The sequence below is a fragment of the Aedes albopictus genome, chromosome 1 (genome assembly GCF_035046485.1).
Source record: "Aedes albopictus strain Foshan chromosome 1, AalbF5, whole genome shotgun sequence".
NCBI lineage: Eukaryota > Metazoa > Arthropoda > Insecta > Diptera > Culicidae > Aedes > Aedes albopictus.
This window is the reverse complement of record NC_085136.1, coordinates 69,661,198-69,684,904: the sequence shown is the minus strand read 5'-3', so window position 1 is coordinate 69,684,904 and position 23,707 is coordinate 69,661,198. Positions and strand designations below refer to the sequence as shown.

The window sequence follows — 23,707 nt, the reverse complement described above, 5'->3', positions numbered from 1 at the left end:
AATTATCGGCATTGCAACTGCTTACTTTTTTAACATTGATTCTCCCTTCTTTTTTGCATAGGCTGTTCTTTCGAATTGCACTTTTCGAGAAATTATGGGCATTACAGCCTCCACCGGTGTTAAAATTGCTGTTATATTTATTTCATATTTTTTCTAAATTTCTAAACACCTGTGCTTGTGGTGCCGATAATGACCTGAATAGTGTAACTTGAAAGAATAGCCTATGCAGAAAAGAAGGAAAAAACTACGTAGAAAATGTAAAAAGTTTTGATGCCGATAATTTATTGAAAAGTACAATTCGAAAGAATAGCCTATGCAGAAAAGAAGAAAAAATGTATGTTGAAAAAGTAAGCAGTTGCGATGCCAATAATTATACCAATAGCCTAAATTGTAAAGGCAAATCATGCTTATTTCCGAAGTCTTTCTTGTCAAATAAGAATTTTTGGCAGGATGTTTCTTCCGGTGATTTTTTACGAATAAATATTTGATTTTTAGCTATTTATAAACCATTCAGAATTAAAGCAATAGTTTTATTTTTTTCTGGGGAATGGTACATTCTGGGGAATGGAATTCTGGGGAATGGTACATTCTGGGGAATGGATTTCTGGGAAATGGTACATTCTGGGGAATGGGTTTCTGGGAAATGGTTTTCTGGGGAATGGTACATTCTGGGGAATGGAATTCTGGGGATTGGTTTTCTGGGGAATGGTTTTCTGGGGAATGTTATAGAATCGGCTGAAACAATCCGCCCGCGTATGGAATCAGACGTTCGATGCCGTCCTAAAGCAGATGGGTTTCGAGCAGTCCAAAAATGATTCGTGCCTCTACGTCCGCCGATCCGGGAAGAAGTGCACCTACTTGGTGGTGTACGTAGACGATCTGGTGATAGCCTGTGAAGAAGAAGCAGAATATGAGCAGATCATTCGAGAGCTGAACCAACATTTCGAAGTGACGTCGCTGGGAGACATCAAGCATTTCCTGGGCATCGAGGTGAACCGATCCAGCAACGGAGTGAGCTTGAACCAGGCAACGTACATCCGAAAGTTGTTGGACCGTTTCGGAATGTCAGAAGCAAAGCCGTCGAAGTTTCCTCTTGATCCCGGCCACACCCAATCAAAGGAGGAGAATGACGCCGACAAACTGCCGAACAATCATCAATACGCCAGCTTGATTGGTGGTTTATTGTACGTGGCCGTGAACACGCGTCCGGACATAGCAGCCGCTGTGTCCATACTGGGAAGGAAGACCAGTTGCCCAACTCAAGCAGACTGGTTGGAAGCAAAAAGGGTGTTACGATACCTGAAGTATACGCTGCACGACGAGTTGGTTCTCGGCGTAGATGGATCACCACTGAAGGTCTTCGTCGACGCCGATTGGGCAGGTGACTCGAGTGATCGGAAGTCAACATCCGGTTACCTGTTCCGTTTCGCTGGTGGGTCGATCAGCTGGAGCTCGAAGAAGCAAACTTGCGTCACACTGAGCAGCACAGAAGCGGAATACGTGGCGCTTGCGGAGTGCCTCCAAGAGTTCCGCTGGGTCCGTCGAATCTTGGATGATTTCGACGTCAAGCTGTCCTCGCCGGTGGTCGTTTTCGAGGATAACCAAGGGGTGATCAAGCAGTCGAATTCGCCCACCATTAGCCGCCGTTCGAAGCACATCGAGACGAAATTTCACTTCGTTCGAGATCTGCTGCAGAATGGGGAAATCGACATCCGCTACTGTCCGACTGATGCGATGGTTGCGGATATGATGACGAAGCCGTTGCAGTCCGTCAAACTGAAGGGTTTCCGTGAAGCTGCTGGAGTCCTTCCGTCGAGGAGGAGTGTAGGAGATGACGACGTGAGGCGCAGCATGCCATGAATAATTTGAATTGAAACGTGTCACCATGGTAACGCGCATGGTGCGCATAGCATTAGGTTATTCGAAATAAATTTTCACTTTCAAGTTGTAGCTCATAGAACACACACGTGTTTTATTTCGCTGTCCGATCTACGGCCACTCCATTCCAATAATGGTTTCAAACAATAAAATGTACCGTAAATATATTGTTTTCAATTGTAGTTTCACTACTGGTTATGCATTTAATTAAATGGTTTTGGAATGGTTCTCTTTTGTTATGTTGTATTGGTTTACATTACATAAACCATATAATGTTATATTATCTTGTCATTTTCCGCCTGTTAATGGCATCTTAGGCTTACTAGCATTATGAGAATGCGCTTTGGGAATTCTCCAGAGCGTTTTGGATAACCCTTCATATTGGATCGCCTACGTCTAAGTCTGAGTCGAGGTCTGAGTAGTCTCTGATTGCATTAACAGTTGAAGCTTAGGCTCCCATGCCCCACCAGCCAGATAACTGGGTTTCGCAAACTAAGCATTATTTGTGGCAACACTTTGAGCGGCATGATGGAACTATGCCGAGCGCGCTAAGTATTATTAGACCACTAATGTAGTTGCATGAAGTGGGTGACGAGGTACATAAGTATCATTACAGCGTGCTTAACCGTTTTTGCAATATTGAGGCTCCAGTTTGACCAAAGATTGAAATACACGGGGAAATACATAACAACTCATGAGAAAACTGTCAAGTTCGATTCAAGTATAAGTTAGGTTAAAAAGCGAACCCCCAGACGAACCTATATTAGAATTTCTTTCAGTATTCAGTCCAGTCCATATGTTAAAGATGACTACGTCAAAGATAAAGTTCGTCAATCGTATTCCTCTCATCGCACTCTACATACCTAGCCCGCCATATCTCTTGGATCTGCAGTTCTTAAGACATCTGGTTTACTACTTATTAAAACATTTTATTGATTTTAAGTTGATGTTTCAACTTATTTTTTTTTTTCTTTCCTTTCCTTTGCATCAAAAAAGTCACAAACATCAACAAAACAAAGCACGGAAAAAATCTAAAATTGAATAAATAATTAAAAATGCACGGAAAAATAATGTTTCGGAAAAGTGAATGGTTCAAACGTAAGAAAAACAGTATAATATATTGCTACATAAAAATCGAATGTAAATGTATAGTAGCTACAATGTGCGAAGTTTTTAGTGAACCATTTCATTACAATATAGATAATTGTAGCTGGTACACTGTATGGTGCAGGAATGGTTTCCACCAAACACCCTATGGTTAGTTTTTATCCGGGTATTTTTGAACAATATTATACATTCAATGCATCCATAAAACGACCAACTATTGATCAATATATGCACCGTGTGACTGGCGCTTATTATACAAACCTATCCTCCTCGGCAGCGAAACAGAGAAAGATGATCAAACGTCAGATACCCTTGGATAGGATTTTTTCAAAACACCATCATTCTTCTTCTTCTTCATGCAACAACAAATAAGTGTCGCTCTCTCTGACCGTGAATGATGTTGCAACGAGGGAATGGCCGTTGTCATTTTTGCTACCCCTTCGGAAATTTCACGAAACCCTCAGAAGCGAAAGCTTGGCATCACTGTTCTTGTTTACGATTGTTTCATTTGAATATTTCCGTAATAATTAGCGAAAAAGCCTAACCAACAAAATGTACATAATTTGAGTAATTGCAGGAGTGAAAAGAAGCTAGATTTGTCTTCTAAATGCTCAGAAAGTTTCCTTGATATCACTTTTCTAACTATCGAAAATCACTGATTGAGTGAAAGGCGTAATCCCATTCTATTCCAAACGACAAAAACAAGAATTACGCCTTCTACTCCTTTGTTTTGTTTGATGTTTTGTTTACGAAAGTGAAAGGCGAAACTGAAATCAACACGTAAACACGGCGATAGTAGAAGGCGGAACTGAAATCAAAACGTAAACACGGCGAAAGCAAATGGCGAAATTCTGTCAAAAATCATAAACAAGGCGAATGAGCCTCTGCACGAATCTGGCGTACTGCTCACTCCCACAGAAAACTTGAAAACAGTTCGCACAGTAAAAGTCAAATGTGACTTTTACTGTGCGCGCTGTTTTCAAATTTTCTGTGGGAGTGAGCAGGACAGGGCAAATTCCTGCAGAGGCTCATAGTAAAAGGCGATTCTGAAAATGATATCGATTCGAGGCGCATAGTATTGGGCGAAATTAGCATTCGCAGGTATCAATTCAGGCGTAATTAAATAAATGCAATTTTTAGTGCAAAAAATATCAAATTCGTGCAGTGTTCTTAGAAAAACAAGAAACTATGTCAGAACTGTGTCAATTAACCTTATTTAAGTTGAATTATTCTGTATTACTTCTAAATAGGAATTAAAATTTGATCAGCAAAATTCGGTTGTTGTTTTCGCATTGTTATTGACCTCGCAGCACCAAATCGGAGTTCGCCAGTTGCACTAGCGAAGCGAAGTTTTCAGCGAACTTTCTGTCATTCCTCATCCGACCCGACATGCATCCCTGATGTTTTCGTTTTCAGTCCGACGCCGTGTCGACAATCACGACTTTATCCTACCTGGGCGTCTGTCAGTGCGAGCGCGCCAAATTTTTCGTGAGGGAATGTTCAAAAATTACGTCCAACATTTGGGGGAGGGGGGGGGTCTAGAAAAGTGTGACAGTACGTGTATTGGGTATAGGGAAATTGCGTGACAGAGGGGGGAGGGGGGGTCTAGAAATCCCGAAAAACGATGGACGTAATTTTTGAATCTTCCCTGAGTGAGCATCTGGTGTTGGTGGTTAAGGTGAAACGGTACGCTAGCCGCTATTAATTAGAAAAAATGTTTCGCAAATGTCGATCGGCTTTTTTTGCGAAAACGCAAACTGAAAAGTATTAATTTATTAAAAATAGTAAGCGCACGGGTACAATAGGTTAGCAAGTTCGAAATTTTGTGTGAAATTAGTTTTTGTTTTCACCATGGAAAAATGCTTCTGACTACCATGGTGAGTTCGTCTCATTTCCCCTTAAGTTCGCTAGTAATGCAGTGAAGTTTGAGCGATGCTCATTCTTCGGTTTTCTTCCAAATCCACAATATTGCTTTGTTAGTTACGCCCTATTCGCGAATTACTCCCGATTTGACTTCTGCTCGGAGTTTTTGTTTATTATGTTTCGGCTCGGAAATTTTCTCAATTTCTTTAATTTATTTTTGAATTTTAACCGTGTGAATTTATAATTAAATACTGTTACTTGATACACGCGAATATTGTTCAGTTCTTACTGGTGAAAGCTTGCAGTGGCGCCCAGATTCAAGGCGGAAAATAAAACGTAAACATTCATGCAATCACACAGAATTTGTTGTCCTTCGTCATAGGAACTTGTGATTTGAACTTCTCAGTTTTAAACAATTCCCAATTTCCTAATTGTGAAAAATTCGTTTTGCTCGATTTCCCGTTGGGATAATTCATGTATTTTGGACAGGCTAAAGACAACGTTGGAAAAATCGTTCCCTAGCTTCCTTAGAAAACAATTGATTATTTTGCAAAGTTACTAATACGCTTATGATATGATTGTACTTTGAGATCCTGGTAACAAAAACCTTACCGAAAGCATTTTAAACTGAGAAAATCACGATTTCCAATCGCCTGTTAGAACTGCATTTTGGACACCGAATATATGTTTTGGGCACCCTCAGGTATATGTATACAATTTGGACAGGGCAGTTATCTTAATGTTTAGTCTTGCATACCTGTGCATTTGATGGGTTTTAGTGAAACGATTAATATTTTCAACGATTTTAAAGTAAATTCTTAATTGTTAAGCATATTGTAAACGTAAGTCATCAGAATAGGGTCTGTTTGATCCAATAATCGGTTTTGAGAAGTATCTACTTTTATTAGCTCTCCGGAACAAGACATACATCGCCGTGCATGTCCAAATTACATACATGTCCAAATTATATTTTTACCCTACAGATTTCAATGTCGGATTGTCTGACTTGCACCAAGTCCACTGTTGGCGAAGGCTTAGTTCTCGCGGTAGGTGCCGATCAAGAGGTCCAGAATGCACTATGCGAGCACTTTTGGTTCGACGTAAGTAATATTTTTTAAATAGTTGGTAGCCCACCTAGGTATGTGAGTTTCAACATATCTATTTCTCCACAGGAAGACCAATGTCTTGAGAGCTTGCTCTGCTACCAATGTTGGCAGAAGATTGAAGATTTCCACCGGTTCTATTGTGAAGTCAGAAAGCTTCATTCTCGCCCTTTGTACTCTCAAGAGCCGATGGTATTGAAACAGGAAAGCCATCCGGTTGGCGTCGTTCTTGAAGTGCCCGCGGAACAGGCAGGCGACAGCACAGTGGTTGAAAACGATGAAATGTGTTTGATTAAGTATGAAAATCGTCCAATTGATTTTGCTATGGAACCTTCAGAGCAACCAAGCGAATGCATAGATGCGAATGAAAATGAGAAAGATCCGCGGGGCAAAAAACGTCCAAGATTGCGGGAGAATGAAACCAATGCGACTCAGGAACGGAGCGAAACTCACTTGCAATATCACCTGGACCCAGATCTATTCAAGTGCTCCTACTGTAGCAAGCAGCATATCAGCCGAGATGCACTCAAGAAGCACCTTCGCTTGAATCACAATGCGAACAAAGATAGTCCCATAACCGTTGCGAAGGAAGACGAACCTGGTGTAATCAGGACGGAAGGATCAAGTGGTAAGCGGAAAAGTGGTGCTTCAGATATCTTGAACAGTTCCGGGGATGAAGACGACGAAGACGGTGACGGTCGTAGGAAAACCAAGCCAAAAACCGCAGCCAGTAATCGCATGAATATAACGCCACAGGAAAACACTCAAATACAGGCATTTTTGGAGAAACACCGAATACTGGAATGCGAAACGTGCTCGGAGCGATGCATTCGTATCACGGACTTCCAGAAGCACTGCCTAGAAAAGCACAATAAGAGCGCAACAGTACAGTGTTGCAACCGGACGTTCCAGGGAAGTACCAGATTCGTTTCACACATACTACACCACATCAATCCGGAGCGGTTCAAATGTAGCGAATGTCCGACAATATGTGCCAGCTGGGATGCACTGAAATGTCACCTCCAAACGATGCACACACCAGAGGGCAAAAACAAGTATCCCTGTTACGTATGTGAGCGTAGGTTCCGTACGAAACTGGCTGCTAGACGGCACGCCGAAGAACACGGAGCACCAGCTCCCCCCACGGATGATGACGTCATTGATAAGATAATCGCAGAAAATTATACCCTCGAATGTGATACGTGCCAGAAACGGCACGACTCGTACAAAGCCCTACAACAGCACTCCACGACGGAACACGGAAAACCGTCGAATGTGACGTGCTGTAGAAAAAAAATGGGCCGGCGGTCGGATCTCCTCGATCACTACCGGTACCATCAGGATCCGAACACGTTCATGTGCAAGGTATGCCGCAAGGCCTTTCACCACTCGATATCTTTGCGAAACCACATGAAGACTATTCACCCCGCCGAGTGGGAGAAGATCTGCAGTGCCGGAGGATGCTGAGCGAGCTCTGTAAGCTGGTAAGAGTGTTACGGTAAGAGTGGCCGGTGCGCGATTCATTTGCAGGAACAATATAAACAGGTTTTTGTAAACAAACTTCATAGATATTTCGATCGAAGTTATGAAGACTCCTAAATCTGAGACCTCATTAATCTTGCGTTCTTCCAATATTATTTTCTTCTTGGCGCTGATTCCAACATTAGTGAGAACCTGAAAACGGTCCTGAATGGACTTCGGAAGTCGATGGGCGACGCCAAGCAGGAACACGCGATACTCGTCAAGACTGCAGCAGCGGCGGAACCTGTGAAGGAAAAGGATACGAAGTCCACCCAGACGGAGGCCTTTGCTTTCGCAGGTAGTCCAGAAGGTGTGGTGGATGCGACTGCTCGTGAAAAGCACTCGCAGAAGCGGGCGAGGCAGCCGTCAGCTGAGCTGTCTGGCGGTGCCCACAAGGTCAGGCGAATACTTATCCTGAAGGTCGGAAGCAATGCCGGCAAGCCGAATCCCAGTCAGATGTCCCGGAAAACTGGGAAAGGTGGGCCTGAGAAGGGTGGCCCGTCCCGGAAGGATGGGAACAAGGGGTTGCGGCCCTCAGCAACCACAGAGTAGGGCGAACCCTAGGGGCAAGACAGATACAGCGAGAGTAACTCTGCTATCGAAGTGCTGCTCAGAATTCCTCTGGATTGCTCTGGATCACTCTGGTTTTCCCGAAGTGTTGCCTGATACCAGTGAAAAATCGAGCATTATTGCCCGATTTACCGCTTCGTAGCGACGTTTCTGAATGGATTCGAGCAAAAAGAGTTACTCAGGATTGCTCAGAGTTGCTCCGGATTTCACAGTGTCTTGCCCCTAGGGCGAACCAAGGAGAAGACTCCCCTTGGACGAAAGTAGAGCGGAGAAAAAGAAGACAAAAATCGCAGCTCGAGGAGATCAGGGACGCCAAACCAAGAAGGTGTGAAAAAGTAGGTGCCAAGCGCGAGAAAGGCGACGCTATCGCCATCAAGGCCGAATAGTCTAATGTCGAATTCGTTTATTTGCACCGCCTGCACCGCTTTGCCACCGGGTGTAGCAAACTTGCACCGAAACCGTTCGTTTATTCGCAGGTACTGTTCTGTTTTGACACCCGATTGGCACCGGTGCAAGAAAAAGCTACACCCAGTTTGAGCGCGGTGTAGCAGGTATAAAGCTAGTTTTACCAATACATGCATATCGCTGAACTTGTATCGTGGTTTTGTTTTGGTAGGAATGATGATTTTCTCTTCGGCATCAGGTAAACAGTTTTCTTGGATATTAATTTAACAGCAAATCTGTGCGTTTAAAAATTATTTAAACTTGATCGATGATTATCACGTTTTTCAATCAACTTCTGAGGAATCTTCAAAATTTATCGGTAAGGTACACCGGGGCAAGTTTAAACGGGTGGGGCAAGATGAAACAGCGGGTTAACATGATGTTTTCTAAGGATGATAAACAATTTGACCACCATAATGCATAGTTTTTGATTCAAACAATCTTTTAACGAAGGATATATTACCAAATTGTATTGAAATCTTTTTCAAAATTTCATGTTTCATCTTGCCCCACCCGTTTCAACTTGCCCCGGTGTACCTTAACATGAAATTTCGAAGAGTTGATTCAACGTATATTTTTCCCATTACTATTTTTTTCTTTTGAATATCGCAAATATGTGGATTACTTTAAATGAGTTACGCGAAGTTTTGAAATAGATTTCAATACAATTTGGAAATTTATCCTTAGCTAAAAGATTGTTTGAATCAAAAACTATGTGTCATGGCAGTCAAATTGTTTGTCATCCTTAGAAAACATCATGATAACCCGCTGTTTCATCTTACCCCACCCGTTTCAATTTGCCCCGGTGTACCTTATTCATTCAAATTGGACTGAAATATTACTGAAGAAACATTTTGTAGGTACCTACAAACTGTTTCAAAAATAAAAATAAATAAAAAATAATTTTGTTCGTCACGGAAATCATGAAAACATTCATTATGTTTGTTTTTGATATCCTTTATTGTTTTCATTGACGCTCCCGGGCGCTCTCACTAATACCATCATAAGATGTCAACAAATTGCACCGAAACCGTTCGTTTTTCCGGTGTCAATTGCTACACCGGTGCAGTGCACCGTCGGGAATAAACGAATATTCGACATAAGTACTCGGACGTCTTGAAAGCGATGCGTAGCGATATCAAGCTCGTGGATCTGGGAGGCGACGTGCGCAATATTACACATACTCGGAGTGAAACTGGGTGAAATGATCCTGTGGTAGATGACTCTATTTATATGTATGTATTCGTTCTGGCTACTTTGGGTTCTCACAGGTATAGGTAGCATGCTTCGGGCTGAATCGATTCAGTCTCTCGCAGGCGTTTGAATGGTGCGGTTCAGAGTATTGCCAGTCTTCGCAGCGCGGGTTTTCAAGGTCATGTTTCTCGGTACCACAAGATGGCGACAAGGTTGTGAAACCCAGTGTGCAAATTAATTCTCGGAAAAGAAACAGTCAGCGAAATTCGAAAAAAAAGATAAAAATTGTGATTGGGGGTGTGAAAACCAGATAAAGAAAAAAAAGTGTTGAAAAATGCGCGAGATAATTATGAAAGAAGATAATTGAGAATAAATTGTGTGATCGAATGAAAGTGTGACGCGCTAGAAAAAAAATGGAAATGAATGGAAATGAAAAATGTGATAACAGCCCAGGTAACCGTTTGCATGGTGAAAAAAAGCATGGTAAAAAAAGGCGTTTCAGCAGCGGTTTGTATAATTGGTGGATAATGAAAAATAAATAGTGAAAGAAAAATTTTTAGCCAAAGAAACGCAGAAAAATGAATATGTCGTCTAGTGGGACGCGGTGGTCTGCTGCTGAAGCTGAAAAAGCAATCATGGTCAAGCGTGGAGCATGAGTGAGTGTATGTGTGTTTTTTTCTCAACCAACCGACGCAGTTGTCTCAATGAAAAAAATGTTTGAATGATTTTCTATTTTACACTCGATTTTACATACAGTCCGGATTCGCTGGTTGGGTCACGATTGCGCCCCGATTAGCGAATCGTGTTCGTTCGTTGGGGCAACTGACAACTGATAAAAATGCTCTAGACACACGCAAGTGACGAGAATACGTCGCGGAACACTCACATACTTGCGCAAACGTTCTGTACACGGAAAAATATTATAACCCAAAGAATAAGTTTTAAAAACTCAAATTTGGCTAAATTGCTTAAAGTTTTAACTCAAAGTTGGGTTGTTTTCTCCCTCGCCCCACCGCAATGTTGTCGAAAACAAAGAGAGAAGCACCGACGCATCCGCTGCTCTTCCGTGGAAGAAGCCAAATTTGGGTTTTCTTGAATTAACCTAAATTTGCGTCATTTGAGGCCTCCGTTGGGTGAAAATAACTTACCACTGGGTTGATTTTTTGCCGCTCTCAAACGAGAACTACTCACTCACCACTTTCGCTGTTTAACGCAAATTTGAGTTATTCCACGGAAGACCGGGATTGCGTCAAAACAACTTAAATTTGGGTTGATTTGTAGTTCAGTGTATACAGGAGCTGTGATGCGACGGCGGTCAGACGTCAAAATCGTTTTGACATCTATTTTGACATTGACAGTGCTTTTTAGTTGGGTTTTGCCCCAACCAGTGAACATTCAACCATCGAGACAGCCCATCTAACGAGCTCTCAACGAACGAATCGTCACTGTATTTGGTGCGTTCATGGTGATGATTTTAAATGTTTTAATCAAATTTATCAACAACTCAACAAGAGACCAGAGATTTAAGGTAAGTCATCTAAATTTGAAGATTCTAAATTGTCGTAACGAAGGATGATTTCAAAAACACATCCGTTCGGTACAACTTTGGTTACTAGAATCACTTTCATCTGTATTACTTCCAACACGCGAACCTCTTTGACTATACCACTACATTCACAGTCCGTGCCTCGATCTTGACTCGTTCCATTGTCTCGTTTCAGGTCGAAGCGAACTTTCGTTAAGTTTTGCGTGTTCGCCACGTTTCCACGCTGATTCGCTAGGGATGTCCAAATCATTACGCTATTTTCAATACACACATAATTAAATCACAATGTTTAATTTACAATTCTAACTGCATCCACCACATAAATGACTCCCAAAATAGCTTGCAAAATGATTTGAAAAATGTGGTTTTACTTGCAATACCATCATGCCACATCGCATGGTCGTGTAGGAGGGGAAAAAAACTAATTGGTATGGGAAGCTGCTTCGTCATCAGAGGAAGCGTCGAAGGCGGCACTCTCTGAGAGTCTCTCAACCTTGACTTTGACGGGAGCGCGCTCAAGAGACGTCGTGCGCGGCCTGGATGCTGGGTCGTAAATATGCGACTTGGTTGTGTGGTGTGTATGCCGCCGTGAGCATTTTTCTTGGGTACAGGGAGAGCGAAGCTTCGCTCTTGGATGGTCGGAGAATGTTTTGCGCTCTTGCGCTTGTGCTTGCGGGTAGACGCGGTGCTGCCGCAAATGGTGCGAATGTTGTTTTCTTGCTCTTGGACGGTGCGAGATGGTACACTCTTGGATGATGTGTGTTTGACATTGGAATGTGCACTCTTGAATGATGTGTATGTGGGTAAAGATAAGCCAGGCACACTCTTAAATGATGTGTATGTGTTAACCTCAGAATATACACTCTTGGATGATGTGTATGTGTTGACATTGTACTGTGCACTCTTGAATGATGTGTAGGTTGGAATGAACGAGCGATTCACACTCTTGAATGATGTGTATGTATGCCAATGAAGGGGAACCGGTATTGAGTTGTACGCTCTTCAATGATGCGAAACTGTAATGAATGGATAAATGAAAGGGCTTAGAATGGGAATGTGACTGACATTTACTAATGACTTATGTTTTTGTCATGTTTTTATCATGGTCCAAATATTTCAACAGGAACTGCGTATACGATGGAGGGCCAATTTGATCAGGATCGCGAAGAAGTCGTACAAGTTGTCCAACAACATGTATCATTGTTTAGTCCGGCTTCTTACAATTTGCCACAATTTAAGTACAAACATTTACCGCCCTCAGAAGTTCGAAATTCGTGGAATGCGTGGATCAGATGGTTTGAAACCATCATGGCTGCTGCCAACATTGTTGATGGCGCCAGCAAAAAGATACAACTCTTAGCAATGGGTGGCCTTGAATTGCAAAGCGCATTCTACGGTTTACCAGGTTCTGACGATATTGACCCAACTGACGACCCATACCTCATAGCAAAAGAAAAGCTAAATCATCTTTTCTCGCCAAAGCATCACGACAGCTTTGAGCGATTCATGTTTTGGACAATGGCACCCGAAGAAAATGAGACAATTGACAAGTTTGCTACAAGAGTACAGCAAAAAGCTGAAAAATGTTCGTTTGGCAGTACAGAAGTGGAGAGTAGAAATATTGCTGTCATGGACAAAATTATTCAGTTCACACCTGATGATTTACGGCAAAAGCTATTAGAAAAGGATGTTTTGACTCTGGACACAACTTTGAAGACAGTGAACGCCTACCAGTCTATACGCTATCAAGCTTCGAAAATGGTACCAAAATCGTCAACGTCAGATGTGAACCGATTGTACGAAAACCCTCGGAATCAACCCGATTCAAAACAACGATGCATGCGATGTGGTTACAAACGGCATCGCGATAGAGAACATTGCCCAGCGATCAGGAAAACGTGTTTGAAATGTAACATGGTTGGACACTTCCAATCAGTTTGCAAATCTAGGCCAGCAGTGATCAATGTAGGTATTTTGTACATGAGTTTAGCTGAAAACTTGTAAAGCATAGGATAAGTGATTCATCCGATTTCGTTTTTTTCTTGTTTGAAATTTACTAGGCCCCTGTCGATCGAAAACGTAAAGCGTTTTTTTCGAACGATCGTGAATTTCCACGTTCTCACAAACGTCCAAGAAATGTCTATAAGGTTGATGATACTGAACGGGATACATCGGATTCGAAAGATTTTTCGGTGTACAATGTTGGGGACGAGGAGGAAGAGCTGATAACTTGTCGTATCGGAGGCGTGGAAATTATTATGCTTATCGACTCAGGTTCAAAGCACAATTTGATCGATGACACCACTTGGGAATTGATGAAACTGAAGGGCGTTAATATTACAAATCAAAGAACCGACACCGATAAGAGATTTCTAGCTTATGGGCGAATTCCTCTTAAACTTATCACGGCTTTTGACGCTACACTGGAAATTGAAGATGGCAGTGAATTGTTAAGAACAACGACATCATTCTACGTCATCGAAAAGGGTCAACAACCACTCATGGGGAAGACGACTGCGCAACGTTTAGGGGTGTTGAGGATTGGTTTGCCCAGCAATCAGCAGAGTAATGTAGAAAGGGTTGAGTTCAAAAGAGTCGAAGCCAAGAAAGAATTTCCCAAAATCAAAGGCGTGAGTTTGAGTCTCCCAATCGATAGAAGTGTTCCATCTGTCATTCAGCCGCTTCGTCGCTGCCCAATACCATTGCTTGATAAAGTGAAAACCAAGTTGGACGAATTACTGGAAATGGGTATTATTGAAAAAGTTACGCGTCCAACATCATGGGTGTCACCCTTAGTACCGATCATCAAAGACAACGGGGAGCTGCGGCTGTGCATCGATATGCGCCGAGCAAACAATGCAATCCAAAGACTTAATCACCCACTGCCAATATTTGAAGACTTCAGCCCAAGATTTCGTAACGCTCAATATTTTACCATTCTCGACATCAAACAAGCCTTCCACCAGGTTGAACTCGATGAAAACTGTCGCGATATTACCACATTTATCACAAACTGGGGTTTGTACAGATATAAAAGATTTCTTTTCGGAGTAAATTGTGCACCAGAATTATTTCAAAATCTCATGGAGAGTATTTTGGCTGGTTGCAAAAACACCGTGGTATTTATCGACGACATTATGGTTTTCGGCTCAACCGAAGAAGAGCACGATGCTGCATTAAAGGAAACTTTGAAGGCGTTAAATCAACATGGTGTATTGCTCAACGATTACAAATGTCAGTTCAAGCAGCAAGAAACAGTGTTTCTCGGTCACAAATTGTCTGCTGAAGGCATCGCTCCTGCCGACGAAAAAGTGAAATCGATACTTCAATTCAGAGCCCCAGAAACGAAAGAAGAATTGCGAAGCTTTTTGGGTTTAGTGACGTACGTTTCCAAATTCATACCGGATCTAGCGACCATCAACTATCCACTGCGAACTCTTTTGAAGCGAGAAGCAACCTTCGATTGGAAACCTGAGCATCAAAAATCCTTTGAAGAGCTCAAAATGCGGATTGGCTCGGTATCGCATCTAGGTTATTTTGATCCTAACGATCGAACACTTGTTGTCACCGACGCTTCTGGCGTTGGTTTAGGAGCAGTGCTGATCCAGTTCAAAGGAAACCAACCACGTGTGATATGCTACGCCTCCAAGAGCTTATCTGAGACAGAGAAGAAATATCCCATCATTGAAAAAGAAGCTTTGGGGATAGTGTGGGCAATAGAGAGATTCAGAACATATCTGATGGGCATAACATTTGAACTGGAAACGGACCATCGCCCTCTGGAGACTCTCTTCTCACCAACATCGCGACCAACAGCCAGGATCGAGCGCTGGATACTACGCGTACAAGCTTTCAAGTTCAAGGTACATGTCTTAGAATAGGAATTTGTTTTAGGTGTTTCAAATGAAATTTGAAATAATTATAGGTTGTATACAGAAAAGGGTCAACGAATATTGCCGACGTTCTTTCGCGTTTGAGTTCCCATGTTGACGATCGTCAATGGGTTGATGAATCAGAGGTATTCATACGACGTATTACGGTTCAAGCAATTGCATCACTTAGTGAAAGCGATGACAACGAAATATTTGACGCAAACACAGAATGTGTGATTCGATCGGTTTAGGAATGTGCGGCATTAGACATTGCAGAAGTTGTTTCCGAAACTTGTCAAGACCTCGAAATGCAGAAACTCAAAGATTGTATTCTAAGTGATTCCTGGAATGATGATACTCTAAAACATTACTCTGCATTTCGCCTCGAATATTCGTATGTGAACAATCTGATTATGCGAGGAACGAAGCTAGTCATTCCGAAGTCTTTACGGCAAAGAATGTGTCAGTTGGCTTACGAGGGCCACCCTGGTCAATCCATGATGAAGCGAAGGTTACGTGATCGTTGCTGGTGGCCTGGTATTGATCAGGAAGTTTGTGAGAATTGCGAGGGTTGCAGGCTTGTTCAAATTCCCGACCCTCCAGAACCAATGTCGCGTCGCCAATAGCCGGATAAACCTTGGGTGGATATTGCAATCGACTTCTTGGGTCCCATGCCAACCGGCGAATACGTGCTGGTAGTAATAGATTATTATAGCCGCTTCATGGAATTGGAAATTATGACCAAGATCACTGCCTTTGAAACCATCAAACGGCTCAACCGAATTTTCCGAACCTGGGGACCTCCGAGGACGATTACATTAGATAATGCAAAACAGTTCGTTTCGACCGAGTTTGAAGAATTCTGCAAAAATAATGGAGTCCATTTGAATCATACTTCACCGTACTGGCCACAAGCCAACGGTGAAGTAGAGCGGCAAAATAGATCATTGTTAAAACGAATGAGAATTTCTCACGCGTTGTACGATGATTGGAAAGCAGAACTTCATCAATATCTGCAGCTCTACAACAATACTCCACACTCGGTTACAGGAGTATCACCGAACGAACTATTGCAGAACCGGAAAGTTCGGACTAAGCTGCCACACGTTGACGACCTGGAAACAATACCACCTAGCACTGACTTTAGAGACCGGGACTTGGAGCGCAAGACGCTCGGAAAAGAGCGGGAAGATGCCAAACGTAGAGCGAGGACCAGTGAAATCGTCGTTGGTGATACCGTGTTAATGAGGAACCTCCTTCCAGCAAACAAGCTTTCCACGAATTTCTTGAAAGAGAAATTTACAGTGATTGATAAGCGAGGTCCTAATGTGACAGTTCGATCTGATGTTTCTGGAAAAACGTTTGATCGAAATATCTCGCACTTCAAACTGATCCCGGCTACAGAAGACGGAGGAGGTAAGCTGGACTTTTCAGAAGATCACCCTGAGTCAAGTGAAACATCAAATGCAGGTAAAATTTGATTGGAAAGAAAGTTGCCTTTCTGGAGTCGTTTAGTTTACATCTTTCAGGAAGTCGAGTAAAACAAATCATGGATAAAAATGCTGATTCGAAGAAAGTTTCATCAACTCAACCTGGACCGGATGTACGCAGATCGACGCGGGTTTTGAGACCTCCGAAAATATTCACTCCTTCAAGATAAGTATAAGCTCTCTGATAACCGTAGATTCTAATGTCGTTTTCGGTTTTAAACCTGGGTCAGAGCTGACCCTGACTCGCAATAACCGAACGAAAACGGATCCGGATCCAACCCAAATCGAGTCAACATGTAAACATTGTGCAAATCAATCGAACTGTCAGTTGCACATTTTCGTTAAATTCTTCCTTTTAGAATTTAAACTCACGTGGAAGTGATAGCTGGTACATTTATTGATAAATGCAAATCACATTCAAGCAAGTCCTTTATCTCTAATATGCTTGAATAGTTAAGAATTTTGATTTTCTGGTTTTGTTTTGATGGATTGTTTACATCCATTTTGACAGATGAACCTCGTTCGGGTTGGATCGGAAAAAATCGGCAGAGCGAACCTCGCCATGTTTGGGTCGGATCTGGGGCGGATCCGGATCCGACTCGATCGAATAAACGAACGTTTTGACAGCAGTTAGGGCAGATCCAGAGCGAAACTAGGTTCGCTCCATGAATAAACGAAAACGACATAAGACTTATTAAATCATTTAATAAATATTATTTGACTTTCTCCAGGGAAAAGGGGATGTGGTAGATGACTCTATTTATATGTATTCGTTCTGGCTACTTTGGGTTCTCACAGGTATAGGTAGCATGCTTCGGGCTGAATCGATTCAGTCTCTCGCAGGCGTTTGAATGGTGCGGTTCAGAGTATTGCCAGTCTTCGCAGCGCGGGTTTTCAAGGTCATGTTTCTCGGTACCACAGATCCGCTCTTTCTATTGTTGTCAGAGAGTGAAGAGAGAAACACCCCAACTTTTGCAGTTCCGTGCGTCAAGCCAACACTGAGTTTCTAGCACAGTACTCAAATTTGAGTGAATACAACCTAGTCAAAATTTCGGTTGAGTGAAAAAAACTTAAAATTAGGTATTTTTTTCACATGGAAGCAAGCGGGAACAACCCAACAAAAACATCTATTCCATCAACTCAAAATTGGCTTGACGCACGCAACCCCGAAGTTGAGTGGAAAGAACTCACTTTTGGGTAGTTTCGTCTCTCCGTGTAGAGCTTGAGCGTAATAAGGAATACAAGGGCGCCGTCTACAAAAGTCTGGCGGAAGAGGTCCCTGGCGAAGGGGTTGAGGTGAGGGCTCTGACAGCAGAGCCTACTCGGAATGTGAAGAACATAGACGAGGTCACCGAGGCGCAAGAGCTTGTCACGGCACTGCGGCAACAGTACGAGGAACACAAGTAGCCTTGGTACAGCTACCTGTGGCGGACGTAAACAAGTCCGTTAAAGTAGGGCAGATCAAGGTGGGCTGGTCAGTATTCCATCTGACCTTTCACGAGCCACCGGAGGTTTGTTTCAGGTGTCTGGAACCAGGACACAAGTCAAGGGACTGCGAAGGCCCTGGCAGGAGCAAACTATGTAGGAGAGGAGGCTCCGATGGCTATGAGGCATAAGGCTGCGCAAGTCCACCCGTATGTCTGATTTGTACCGAGAAATCCGTGAACAACAGGCATCCAACGGGTTGTCCAAGATGCTCGGACTTCAAGATAGCCGCAGTGAACACAGCACAGTGCAGGTAACGCAGCTGAACCTGAACCACTGTGACGCAGCTCAGCAACTGCTTTATCAGGCGGTTTCTGGGGGGGTGGGGTTGGATATCCCATCATAGCGGACCCATACCGAGTACCTACTGACAACAACTGAGTCTACGAATTCCCTAATTCACGGGCACCGGCTATGAAAATTGGCAGTTCCGGGTTAAGAAGTACCTGAAGTCCGTTGGCTTGTTGGAAGTCCTCAAGAAGGAAGCCGAATTGACGAAGTTCAACAAACAGGACTGCAAGGCCGTGAATCTCATCATCCGTAAAGAACACTTGAAGACCTTGGATGAACTGATCCGTCAACTGAAGTCCGCGGGAGCGAAGTTAGAAGAATGTGATCTGGTCTCTCAATTGTTCGCAACCCTTCCTGAGACGTACGACCCCCTGGTAACCGCTTTGGAGAATTTCGGAGAAGGTAAGCTAACACTGGACGTAGTTCGGGAACGATTTCTGGCTGAAGAATTGAAGAAAAGCGACCGGATGAGCGACACGTGCAATGAGAAGCCTGCAACATTTGTCGGAAGCAGAATCGAAACCCCGTTTAAGGAGAACCCTGTGGCATTTGACAAGCAGGAGAATCGGAAGTTCACAGGAAGATGTAACCGTTGTCATCAAAAGGGACACATGGCCAAGAATTGTTGGGTCAATATTCGAGCCGAACCAACGTAGCTAGTAAGGTCGTAGCATTCATGTCGGGTAGGAAGCAAACTTCCGGAGATCCTCGGAGAATAAAACTCAGTCAGAAGAATTAGACGTGCTTTCAAAACGCATATATTGGGCTCTGATGGACTGCGGTAAGATTATTGGAAATGTGCAATGATCGTTGCCGCCATGTGGCGCCCCCTAGCGGACGAATCTCGAATAAAAGTCATCGTTACCAGACAGTTTTCTACCTGCTGAACAACTTTGCTGAAAACGGCATACTTCTAGCTCACTGGAGTTTTGAGATATAACTGTTTGAACCTTTTGGACACTAGGCGCCACCTAGCGGATAAATTTCGAACCAAAGACCCAATTGTCAGATAGTTCATTAGACTCATCTTACCTCACACGACTCGAAAAAAAGCCTGGTTCACTCTCAAAAACTGCTACAAGATTTTGTTTTTGGAACTTCATATATTATGGACTTGTTATCTACTTACCAGCCATGTTTTATTCGCCTTCAAAGAATCGTCACAAAGTAGTGCTACATTCCCCTTTCTCATGCAACTTCTTCTTCTTAAAACGCCCCCTGCTGCCCGTCCGAAGCAGCAGCCATTGCGCCCTGCTGCAGTTCAGCACCCTGTAGCGCTTCGTTGGCCATCGCGTCCCGGTTCCCGTACTTGGCCAGACGCTGTTCCAGCCATTCCTTCGGATGCATCTTCTTCCTGTGCGAATGCATGTTGGCGCTGGAGTTGAATGTCTTCTCGCAGTGCGGACACTGATACAGGATGTCCCCCGTGTGGGCAGCCGCCACGTGTTCCTTCAGCGTAATGGCCCGGGCGTATTCCTTCCCGCAGAAACTGCACGGAAACACCTTCGGGCCGGAGTGCATCCGCGCCTTGTGCCCTTTCAGGGCCATCAGATTGGGCGAGACGTGTCCGCACACGTCGCAGCTCAGTTGTCCCTCGTTCTTGTGCCTTCGGACGTGCACGCGCCAATAGTCGTGATTCTTGCACCACTTGAAACAGTGCGGACACTGCTTGCGAAGCTGCTCGGCCGGCACCTCGTGAGTCTTCCGGTGCGTCACGAACGTCGACCGCATGTAGAATCCCTTGGAACAGACGTCACAAATGTACTCCATCTGCTTCACGTGTCGATACTTGACATGATTCTTCAGAATCCCTATGCTGCTGAAACACTTTCCGCACGTTTCACACTTGGCCGTGCCCTTATCCAAGGTTTCGTGATCCGCCAGGTGTCGCTTCAACGGGCCTTCTTTGATGAAACTCTTCGGGCACCGATGACACTTGAAGGTCCGCTCTTCCTCTGTCGCGTGGCTTTCCTTCTTGTGACGATTGTAGCCGAAGCGATTCTTGTACGTTTTGCCGCAGATCTCGCACTTGAACGCTTCCGGGTTCAGCACGTGCTGCACATGCTGGTAGAGCACCGTACGCTTCCGGTGCCGTATGCCGCAGCACACGATGAAACCTTCCTTGCCATGGGTCTGGACGCAGTGCCGTTGAAACAGGTGGAACTGCTCGAAATCGACATTACAGTGCTCGCACACGTACGGCGTATGTTGCCTGATGAAGACATCTTCGGCTTCCCGTTCTGCCGTTGTTTTTGCCTTGTACGGATAGGATCTTTTTCGCTCTTTTTTGGCTTTCTCTTCGGGTGCTCGCCGAGTGTACTTTCGTTTCGGGCGAGGTTCCGGAGGCGGCTCTTCCGGTTCGTACTCGGAATGATTGTCGTCATCCTCAGCGGAGAAATCTTCATCGTTGAGTTCTTCGAGCTCTTCGAGAGTTTCAGTTAGGTATTCTTCTGTCGAGGGTTCCACTTTCAGCTCTTCGATGGCTGATGGGTTTTTGTCGTCCTGTACAAAGATGTGAAAAGAAAGCTTTCAATTAGTGGAAAAAGTTGGGAAGCAAGGCGACTGCAAACTTCATAGACTTTGAGTGGAAAATGAGGGTCTCCAGTTAGCAAAGTGGTCAAGGCTATGGATCGCCAATCCGGAGACGGCGGGCTCGATTTCCGTTCCAGTCGGGAAATTTTTCTCGACTCCCTGGGCATAATATATCATTGTGATTGCCTCACAATATACAAATTCATGCAATGGCTGGCAAAGAAAGCCCTTCAATTAATAACTGTGGAAGTGCTCTTAGAACACTAAGTTGAAGTGAGGCAGGCCAAGTCCCAGTGGGACGTAGAGCCACAAAGAAGAAGAAGAAGGTGGCTCTGGTCGAAGTTTACACGGTACCCGGCAATCCGGCTCCAATTCCGCTTGCACCAATCTGCTGTTGACGGTTCATTGCGATTTTTTTTCACTTTTTAAGTTTTCTTCTGGCTATGACCAGTCTCGGCCCATAACTTTTTTCAGAGTAAAAGAAAACGATTGGTTTGGTTCATTGACTATCTGTAGTCTAATGTAATTTTATTTGAATTTCGTATCGCCTACTGTGCCACGCGCTGCTAGGCGTTGCCGTGGTGATAAATGAAAACGCGTCTATCTTGTAGCAGGTGATAGAGCAGAATGATCATTATTACTTATTGAATTTATAGATTACTACGATTTCCAATGCCTTATTTAGGAATTTGAATTAATCCTAATTCTTTTACAGCTCCAACAAACTAAACAATAGGGACCCTTGTAGAAACCGGCTTTGTGAGTACATCTGCCTTCTGGGACTCCGATCTAACATGCTGGAATTGAATCGTTCAGCTTCTCTCTCACAAAATGGCGCCGTATGTTGTGCTTTGAGGGGGGCTCGGTGCGAGGTGAATAACGAATTTCCTTATCGGAGTCAAAGCCATATACTCGGCTTACTGGAGTCAAAGCCATATACTCGGCTTCCTGACGCCTTGAGACCAACTTAAGACCCATAATCATCAGCTTGTACGTTACCGGGAGTTAAAGACTAGCTGTAGGAATTTGATAATGTAGTCATGAAATTACAAGGGGATGATTTACTTCGGTGTTCCGATAGTAGTCGAGGACTCTCTGGGAAAGGAGAGTTTCGAGAGACGTTGTGCAAGGTCACCAATTTGGAAGCGCAAGCTACCATCAAATAAGTGTTCGTTGATGCTGTAAATCGTCCGATTGGGTTTCCTCCTTTCGTTCCGGACTCGACCCTACACTAGCCAGCCCAGTGTCGTCGACTTTAAAGCCGACCTTCGATAGCTTATGGGCTAGTCAACATCGGCTCGTTAACGTACTGTTCCACTGACGGGCATTCCGGCAGGCGAATACTGATAGCTTCCGTAGCAGCCCATTTCGTTGCGTCATGCCGTCGTATTGAAAAGCCGCCTTCAGGTTGTTCCGTGCTTCCTTGGCCGTTTTCGCTGTCTGCACAAGACTGTATTTTACGGGTTCGATGCTCAGACATATGGTAACCAATACCCTACGCGAGAACGTATCGGCCGGATCTTGATCACCTCGTTCCACAGTGTCCCATGTGTAGTGACCTTGATGTTCTTTTGGGTCGGTTTCCCACACAAAACCTTATTTCATTTTTATAAGGAAGAATAACATCAATTTCTCTCCTTCTTTTTGCCTGTTCGGCGCCAGTTGTGTTTTACGTCGGCGGGTCTAGGAGCTAAGCCTTAAATTCCGACGCCCAGGGAGACAGCCACCACACCTGGGACTCTACATATCGAAACCATCAACACATGGGCCGGGACTTACGGTTTTACTTCCTATCCGAGGGAAGACGTGATCACGGATTTTATGTCTCAGAAAATCCCATCGGCATCGACGGGAATTGAACTCCGACCGACTGGGATGAGAGGCAACCTATGAGGCAACCACGCTTACCACTACACCACCGACGCCGACCCATTTTTCTTCAGAACGCGTTTATTCTTCCCAAAACAAACCAACAAACTGTCATTTCCATTCTGAATTAGACTGAATGCCTACTACGATTGAACTTTTCCTACACCGGCGTTCTTTACAATTCACATCTCTACTGCTTAATTTATTTACTCTTGTAGTTTCTTAAACAGGAACATATTTATCAAATCTTATAATTATTATTCCTCATGATCCCTACACCATTTAGCTTCTCTGATGAGTTCTCCCGGCCCTTGAGATGCTTCATCATCGATATGGAAATGGTGCTACTCAACGTCAAATTCTCTAAACTAAAATGTTCCAAAATGTGTGTTCACATGCATAAATAGCCTACCTTGTTCTGTATTATGTGCTCCTCAATTATCTCTACAATTGGTTCCCCGGAATCGTCTTCCTCTTTGACCAGTACCCCCGCTGACGCATCCCGTTTGTGAAGTCTTTCCACTTCTGAGTAGAACTCGTGGAATTCACTCAGCTTTTCCCAGCAGATTTTACAGATGATTTCCTCCAGTAGATCATCTTCCTGTAAAGAACGTGACATATACAGTACATCATAAAGCTTCCATAAAACCAATGGCCTTTTCTCAACCTGAAACCAAAAATGCTGGCAAATCACTCGGCAAATGTCCTGCTTTCGGTCCTCTTCCTCCGGCTCGGCTCGAATGCGATAGAAGTTCAACGGTTTCCGGCTGCATGTCAGACAGCCGGCTTCCTCCTCACCCGGCGGTTGATTCATTATAGCGTCGTCAAGATGTGATTGGTAAAGCGAGAACTCGGATTTCTGATCACCACATATCGAAGATTACATGAATTGCTCGGATTTCACGAAAAGACCAAACTGACGCGCACAGCTGGTTGCAAAAT

The 23,707-nt window shown here is 43.8% G+C and overlaps 4 protein-coding genes across 5 annotated transcripts in view; 2 read left to right on the top strand and 2 right to left on the bottom strand.

Moving 5' to 3' along the window:
• The first annotated feature begins 4,645 nt into the window (after positions 1-4,645).
• On the top strand, positions 4,646-7,759 carry LOC109410320 (zinc finger protein Xfin). Of its 2 annotated transcripts, none has more exons than XM_062844774.1 (3): positions 4,646-5,551; positions 5,832-5,948; positions 6,021-7,759. In XM_062844774.1, the coding sequence occupies exons 2-3, from the start codon at positions 5,838-5,840 to the stop codon at positions 7,416-7,418; spliced, it is 1,509 nt and encodes a 502-aa protein (XP_062700758.1). In that variant the 5' UTR covers positions 4,646-5,551; positions 5,832-5,837; the 3' UTR covers positions 7,419-7,759. The 2 variants fall into 2 exon arrangements, with proteins under 2 accessions (XP_062700758.1, XP_019539414.3); XM_019683869.3 differs by having other exon boundaries at positions 4,647-5,184; positions 6,021-7,757.
• Positions 7,760-15,769: 8,010 nt separating this feature from the next.
• LOC134288565 (uncharacterized protein K02A2.6-like) lies at positions 15,770-17,995 on the top strand. Its single transcript, XM_062853776.1, has 2 exons — positions 15,770-16,298; positions 17,808-17,995. Exons 1-2 carry the CDS (start codon positions 15,770-15,772, stop codon positions 17,993-17,995), a joined length of 717 nt encoding a protein of 238 aa, XP_062709760.1.
• A 1,575-nt stretch (positions 17,996-19,570) lies between these two features.
• LOC109404678 (transcription factor grauzone) lies at positions 19,571-23,579 on the bottom strand. Its single transcript, XM_029877422.2, has 3 exons — positions 23,433-23,579; positions 23,178-23,366; positions 19,571-20,866 (listed from the first exon to the last, which is right to left on the bottom strand). Exons 1-3 carry the CDS (start codon positions 23,577-23,579, stop codon positions 19,571-19,573), a joined length of 1,632 nt encoding a protein of 543 aa, XP_029733282.2.
• LOC115269075 (transcription factor grauzone) overlaps positions 20,731-23,707 on the bottom strand; it is a 30,836-nt gene continuing 27,859 nt past the window's right edge. Inside the window, exon 6 of the mRNA XM_029877402.2 lies at positions 20,731-20,866. The gene's annotated coding sequence lies outside the window, so the exon portion shown is untranslated. The remainder of the gene's footprint in view (positions 20,867-23,707) is intronic.

Bases quoted from the DNA above. Each gene is read 5' to 3' on its own strand.
- LOC109410320 (XM_062844774.1), top strand. From the start codon at position 5,838: ATGTCGGATTGTCTGACTTGCACCAAGTCCACTGTTGGCGAAGGCTTA. The intron at 5,949-6,020 runs GTAAGTAATATT...ATTTCTCCACAG, and splicing joins GCGAGCACTTTTGGTTCGAC to GAAGACCAATGTCTTGAGAG.
- LOC134288565 (XM_062853776.1), top strand. From the start codon at position 15,770: ATGCCAACCGGCGAATACGTGCTGGTAGTAATAGATTATTATAGCCGC. The intron at 16,299-17,807 runs GTAGAGCGAGGA...CTCTCCGTGTAG, and splicing joins AGAGCGGGAAGATGCCAAAC to AGCTTGAGCGTAATAAGGAA.
- LOC109404678 (XM_029877422.2), bottom strand. From the start codon at position 23,579: ATGAATCAACCGCCGGGTGAGGAGGAAGCCGGCTGTCTGACATGCAGC. The intron at 23,367-23,432 runs GTTGAGAAAAGG...CGTTCTTTACAG, and splicing joins GCCAGCATTTTTGGTTTCAG to GAAGATGATCTACTGGAGGA. The intron at 20,867-23,177 runs GTAGGCTATTTA...ATCTTTGTACAG, and splicing joins AGCACATAATACAGAACAAG to GACGACAAAAACCCATCAGC.